The sequence below is a fragment of the Solanum lycopersicum genome, chromosome 11 (assembly GCF_036512215.1).
Source record: "Solanum lycopersicum chromosome 11, SLM_r2.1".
NCBI classification, from domain to species: Eukaryota; Viridiplantae; Streptophyta; class Magnoliopsida; order Solanales; family Solanaceae; genus Solanum; species Solanum lycopersicum.
Window position 1 is genome coordinate 9,526,456 of NC_090810.1, and position 6,704 is coordinate 9,533,159.

Here is a 6,704-nt window from a genome sequence, read left to right on the forward strand (position 1 = left end):
TTATTTTTTATTGTCTCGAACACTTGCTATTCTACAATGAGCGAGATGTAACTTGTGAAGTTATGAATGATTGATTTGATTTGTCACATTGTTTCTTAACAATATTTATTTTGATAAATTTTTAAAAGTTAAATTGATAATAATAAAAAAATCACTAAATCAATAATTAATAAGTCAAATGTACAATTTAATATTTTTCTAAATCTATAATTTAAATCGAAATAAGTGGATGACTAAACAAAAAAGCTGACCATTTCTTATTTCAGTCGTAGCTAAAACCGAATTGGTAAAGCAGGCATGCAACGAATATTGCGACGCGTGACAAAGTCCTCCAGCTGTAGCCCTTAACTATAAATAGAAATAGAAGTTTCAAGTAGCTCACTTTGCTAAGATAAATTATTATTATCACAAACAAAAAAAGGTGTAGTGATGCAGAAAATCCAAATTATTTTCTTGGTTTTCTTGTTATTGTTTGTTGCAGATTGTGAAGAAGCAAAAGTGTACATTGTTTTTACTGAAAACCCTCAACCTAAGGAGTTTCATATCAAGACCTTAGCTTCTGTTCTTGGCAGGTTCTTCTTTTTCTTCTCAACTTCTAATTAATTTCTTTTTGGGTATACACACATCACGTATGTGAGATATAATGCAACAATCGCGTTTGATTGGACGTATTAGAGTGAAGAGGTGAACCCAAGATTTGAAGGTTTTGGATGCACCTATATAAACATACTTCTCAAATATAAGGTCTAAGCTAAAGTTAAAATAAAAATAGGCTTAAGTGGGATCTAAACCCTGATCTAGATAGTAGTAACTCTAACTTCTGCCAATTGCACTAGGGCACTTTTATGCTTTTTATGGGTGCACTGTTAACTATATATTAATTTCTATCGGTTTTTTAAACTAGATACATATATACATGTAATTTTTTCGGAAGTTACCAGGTGCACGTGCACCCCGACTGAAATCAATGGTTAGTTGTTGAGTACTAAGCATTGCTTGGTTATATGTCTTTGATCAGCTGATTAGTTTTTGAGTTTGCAGATACCTTTTTCTTTTCTTTTTTCATTATAGTATCGTTGCATTTCTATTATTCGGTATACGTAAGATTGAAATACTAGACTGATCTTTGTGTAAAAAAAAGTGAGGATGCTGCAAAGGAGGCTTTGATTTACAGTTACAAGCACGTGATCAGTGGGTTCGCGGCCAGGCTGACTCCTGAGCAGGTCTCTGAGCTTGCAAGTAAGTTCTATTGATTCAGTTGAACCCCCGTAGTTCCGCCCCTGACCTGAACACTACATGATTCAATGATTTGTTTTGGAATGAATAAGAAATGATGAGTTCACAAACTTATGCTAGGCCGGTCTAGACCCCCCTCTTATTGGTATCTTTGTAGATCTTATACGAAAAACAATCAGTCTTAAGAATGATTTTTAAGCATCTTCCGTTCGTTTATTTAGTTTGATAAACCTTATAACTGGTTCCGGAGACAGTATGCATATCCAGATTTTCTTTTTGCCCGACCATGATTTCGAGTCATAACTCATTGGCTTTATAGCTTAACTAAGTTATAACTTTTTTCTTTGGCAGAAAAACCTGGGGTCTTGGAAATTGTCCCAAGCAGAACATACCATTTAGATGGACCGAAGCTTAAGTGAAAACCAATTCTTGTGACTCCATCGCCAAACCAATTTACCTTGATATGTGTACGTATAAGCTCGTGATATATGATATGCATACACAAAGGGAAGTTTGTTCCGCGAGTGCAAACTTGGTGATGTGACTCTTGTTTAAATAAATGAAAGCAAAATGTGTTCAACATGTGATACAAAACATAGTACATAGACGTTTCCTTCTGACATCTATGCCCTCCAACTTTGGATAGTATAGACACTTAAACTTAGAACAAATAGACGCACATATTCTACTCGGAGAGTTACAATAGAGAAATGCATGTGTGATTAACTCCTCTGTTGTTTTCTTCAATCATTGTATATGAAACTCATTTGACTAAATGCAGAAGTGTAACCCCCATCGATAACTAGATTATGTCCAGTTACAAAACCAGATTCATCACTAGCTAGAAACAACACAGCTTGTGCTACATCTTCTAATCTTCCACCCCGCCCACGTAGAAGACTTCCTCTTTCCCCTACAATCAAACTCACTTCATTAGGCCTCAGTTCTGTATTACCAAGAAACTTTTGAAACTCACTCACAAGCATCTCAGAAGGAACACCATGAGGTGAAATACAATTAACTCGAATCCCGTGAACGCCTAGCTCACAAGCTGTGCTTCTTGCAAGTCCTAAGATTGCCTCTTTAGACATTGTGTAGGAGTGAGATGCCAATCCTCCCATAATAGCAGCTGAACTTGATGAACATATGATCGTGCCTCCACGTTTACCTGCACCATTAACATATGTTTGTCTGATTTTGACTTGACACGACACAGAATTATCTCAAAGTAGAGAGGTACGTTATTGACTCGTTCAAAAGTTACTTGCCTGCTATCATTGTTCGGGCAGCATGTTTGATGCCATGAACAACTCCATGAAGATTTATAGCAAGGAGTGTCATCATCTGATCCATTCTGATATTTGTAATGCTTCCTCCAAAGCCTGCAATTCCAGCATTGTTGAACATGATGTCTAATCTTCCTTTCCATTCAACTGCAACTTTAACAGCTGATTCAACTTCTTCTTCTTTCGAAACATCGCATTGAATGTAACGACCTCCAATAGATTCAGCTAAACTTGTACCTACTTCATTCAGTATATCTGCAATCACAACATGAGCTCCATTTTCCGCAAAAACTCTTGCTGTTGCTGCTCCTATTCCTCTCGCACCGCCTGTTATAACCGCAACTTTTCCCCTCAACCTGACACATTTCAAAGAGTTTAAGTTCTATACACTAACTGACTGACAAACGATTAGTAATATAATTTAAATTCAATGAAATGCCAGTAAGTATAGGTTCAAAGTTTGTATTGAATATCAAAGAGAAAATGCATAAGTACTCTCAACCTACGCCCGAAATTTCAAAGACACACTTATACTATACTAAGGTTCTATTACCCCTTAAACTTATTTTATTGATAATTTTCTATCCCTTTTCAGCCTATGCATGTGACACTATCAACCAGGTAGTTAGTTTGAAAAAAATTATCAGCACGCCTTGGGGCAGAAGATAGTGCAACGTAGGCTGAAAAAGGATAGAAAATTATATTACAAAATAAGTTCAGAGATAATAAATCTTTAATATAGTATGAGTGTGTCTTTGAAATTTCAGAAATAGATTGGATGGTACTTGTAGATTTTCCCAATATCAAAATACTAACCTTTGGGGGGACAATATTTGGACTAAAGTATCCTTTGTGTCACTAGTATTGTTATCCATTTTAATCCAAGTACAAGATAACAACAATTGAAATTTAACAAAATGATCAAAGATATTAACTATGTATAAATACTAAATAATTTGCAAGTAAATTCCAGTGAAGAAAATGTGATCAAGTATATTAGTAGCAAAGGAAAAATAGGTTTGTCATATATATTTTGTTTTACAACTATATCCTACCAGAAATATTTTTTTTGTTACACATAAGGGGTGGAAAATGCATTTCATGCCTAGATTTTCCATTTGCAAAATATCAGTTTGAAGGGTACATTAATTATTTTTAAAAGGAAAAATGGTACATAATAACAAATTATTAATTTAAATTAAATGTTATAACTATTGTTTGATTTAATAGTGTCCCGTAACAAACTGTTGTCAGTTGCCTCTCTCTAGAATTTTCGATCGTCACTCTCCCTCTCTCTTTCGCTAGTCTCTCCTTCGCCTCTCTCGCTTTATACAAACAGAAATGTATAAATTATGTTCTATTTGTATAAAATGAGAGAAAATTGTATATACACATGCAAATATTTATATTTTCGTCATATACACTTATAATTATCCAATACAATTATTTCTCTTCAAAGTTTTCTTTTGTCTTTCTCTCTTTCTCGCTTTATATAGATATAGATTATACAAAATATAACGTATAATTTATGTTTGTATAAAGCGAGAGAGAGAATGATATACAAACGTTTTATTTCGGTTCAATGGTATACAAATTTAAATTTTATACATATATACAAACGCATAAAATTGAATTGAAAGGTTGGCTACGATTTATATTTGATATACAAACATTTTATTTCTATTTAATTATATACAAATTCAAACTTTATACAGATATACAAACACAGAAAATTGAATTGAGAAACTGTTAAAGATTTATACAAACAAGGGGCTGACAACAATTTATATGGCCTGCTGTGAAGTTATACAAATATGAAGAGGAGTCAGCGAATTGTACAATTGCTTATTTTGTATATATGTATAGCAAAATAATCTAGCTTCTTTTATATATATGTAGAGCAAAATAATCATAACATGTTTGATATGGAGCGTAATTATTCAAATTATAGTTATAATATACAAATATATTTTTTATATTTGCTATATGTGAAAGTTATTTTTTTTAAAAAATCTGATGATAATCTTTAATTTATATGAGCTTTCAAGTTTAACATTTTGAAATTTTACAGAATGATCACATATGAAATCTGAATAGTGATATGTTTCATTTTTATCTTTAGAAATTACTAATATCAGTTGTATGCTTTTTGTTAATTTTATACTTTCGTTCGTTCTCTTTCAATTGTCATATTGCGTTTAATTTGTCTAATTTTTAAAATTAAATTAAATTACGTTAATTTTTTTTAACTATATTCAAAAGACAATATGAAAAGTGTTACAAATTACAATTTTTTATATATTAATGTGATGAAAAAATATATCGTAAAGCGTTAATCAAAATTCTTATTATTTGACTAGTCAAAATTCTTATTATTTGATTCTAAAAATAAAATAATATGATAACTAAAAGGGGTGGTCTTAAAGACGTATAAGTTTTATCTTTCCTATAAAATTAAAAAAAAAAGGATAAAAAGAAGAAAAATTCAAAGTGTTTCCACTTAATAATATGAAATACAAATATGAAGAGGAGTCAGCGAATTATACAGTTGCTTCTTTTGTATATATGTATAGCGAAATAACTTAGCTTCTTTTGTATATATGTAGAGCAAAATAATCATAACATGTTTGATATGGAGTTTAATTATTTAAAGGAAAAAATTGTATATAATAGCAAACTAATAACCTAAAATAAATGGAGTAGCTAGAGTTTGTTGTGCTCCATAGCAAACGTTTGCAAAAAATTGTCAGGCGTCTCTCTCTCAAATATCTCGCTCGCCACTCTCCTCCAATCTCTCGCTCGCTTCCTCACTTTTTATACAAACGCAAGTGTATAAAAATTATTTGTAATTGTATAAAGCAGAGAAAATTGTGTAAATAGATATATTTTTGTTCCCCTCTTCCAGATCTCGCTCGCCACTCTCCCAAATCTCGCTTGTCTCCCTCGCCTTTCTCACTTATACAAACAGAAGCGAAATGTATAAATTGTGTTTCTGTTTGTGTAAAGCGTGAGAAAATTATATATACACATGCAAGTACATATATTTTCGTCCTATACACTTATAATTATACAATAGAAATACTCCCCTACCCAGTTTCTTTTGTCTTTCTCTCTTTCTCGTTTTATACAATTTTTAAATTGTATCTAATTTCTCTCTTTCTCATTTTATACAATTCGATTCAATTGTATATTCCTTGTCAAGTCTCTTTTGTCTTTCTCTGATTCTCATTTTATACAAATTCAAATTGTATATAATCGTTCTATACACTTATAATAATACAATTCGTTTTATACACTTCGTTTTTATACAATTCTCTGTCCAAGTGTCTTTCTCTTTCTTGTGTTATACACTACGTTTTATACAATTTGCTTCAACTGTATATGTATAGCGAATTATACAGTTTCTATGTTTGCTATGGAACACAATTATACAAACTTTGCTATAACATACAAATATGACTTTTTTATTTGCTATATGTGAAAGTTTCCCCTATTTAAATTATAGTTATAGCATACAAATAAATTTTTTATATTTGCTATATGTGAAAGTAATTTTTTTTTATTCTGATGATAATCTTTAATTTATATGAGCTTTAAAGTTTAACATTTTGAAATTTTACAGAATGATCACATATGAAATCTGAATAGTGATATGTTTCATTTTTATCTTTAGAAATTACTAATATCAGTTGTATGCTTTTTGTTAATTTAATACTTGGTTCGTTCTCTCTTAATTGTTATATTGTGCTTAATTTATTTAATTTTTAAAATTAAATTAAAATACGTTAATTCTATATTTTAAATTATATTCAAAAGAAGGTATGAAAAGTGTTATAAATTATAATTTTTTACGTATTAATATGATGAAAAAATATATCGCAAAACGTTAATTAAAATTTTTATTATTTAACAAATTAAAATTCTTATTATTTGACTCTAAAAAAAATAATATGATAACTAAAAGGGGTGGAATTAAAGACATATAAGTTTTATCTTTTCTATTAAATTAAAAAGAAGGATCAAAAGAAGAAAAATTCAAAGAGTTTCCACTTAATAATGTGAAGTATACGTTATCGTGGTATACACTACCAAAAGCATACAGCTGCATATGAGTTATCCTTAAGTTCTCCCAAAAAATAAAAAAAAGTTAACAAAGACTAAAAGATGCCCCCATTTAAAATA

The 6,704-nt window shown here is 30.5% G+C and overlaps 2 protein-coding genes across 3 annotated transcripts; one reads left to right on the forward strand and one right to left on the reverse strand.

Annotated features, from left to right (window-relative positions):
• The first annotated feature begins 320 nt into the window (after positions 1 to 320).
• Positions 321 to 6,468, forward strand: LOC101244734 (subtilisin-like protease SBT3.10). Of its 2 annotated transcripts, none has more exons than XM_019210859.3 (3): positions 321 to 572; positions 1,142 to 1,239; positions 4,238 to 6,468. In XM_019210859.3, exons 1-3 carry the CDS (start codon positions 430 to 432, stop codon positions 4,273 to 4,275), a joined length of 279 nt encoding a protein of 92 aa, XP_019066404.2. In that variant the 5' UTR covers positions 321 to 429; the 3' UTR covers positions 4,276 to 6,468. The 2 variants fall into 2 exon arrangements, with proteins under 2 accessions (XP_019066404.2, XP_004250395.2); XM_004250347.5 differs by lacking the exon at positions 4,238 to 6,468 and adding an exon at positions 1,588 to 1,830 and having other exon boundaries at positions 346 to 572.
• On the reverse strand, positions 1,769 to 3,469 carry LOC101267081 (short-chain dehydrogenase reductase ATA1). Its single transcript, XM_019210858.3, has 3 exons — positions 3,339 to 3,469; positions 2,505 to 2,878; positions 1,769 to 2,404 (listed from the first exon to the last, which is right to left on the reverse strand). The coding sequence occupies exons 1-3, from the start codon at positions 3,395 to 3,397 to the stop codon at positions 1,980 to 1,982; spliced, it is 858 nt and encodes a 285-aa protein (XP_019066403.1). The 5' UTR covers positions 3,398 to 3,469; the 3' UTR covers positions 1,769 to 1,979.
• Positions 6,469 to 6,704: the final 236 nt, after the last annotated feature.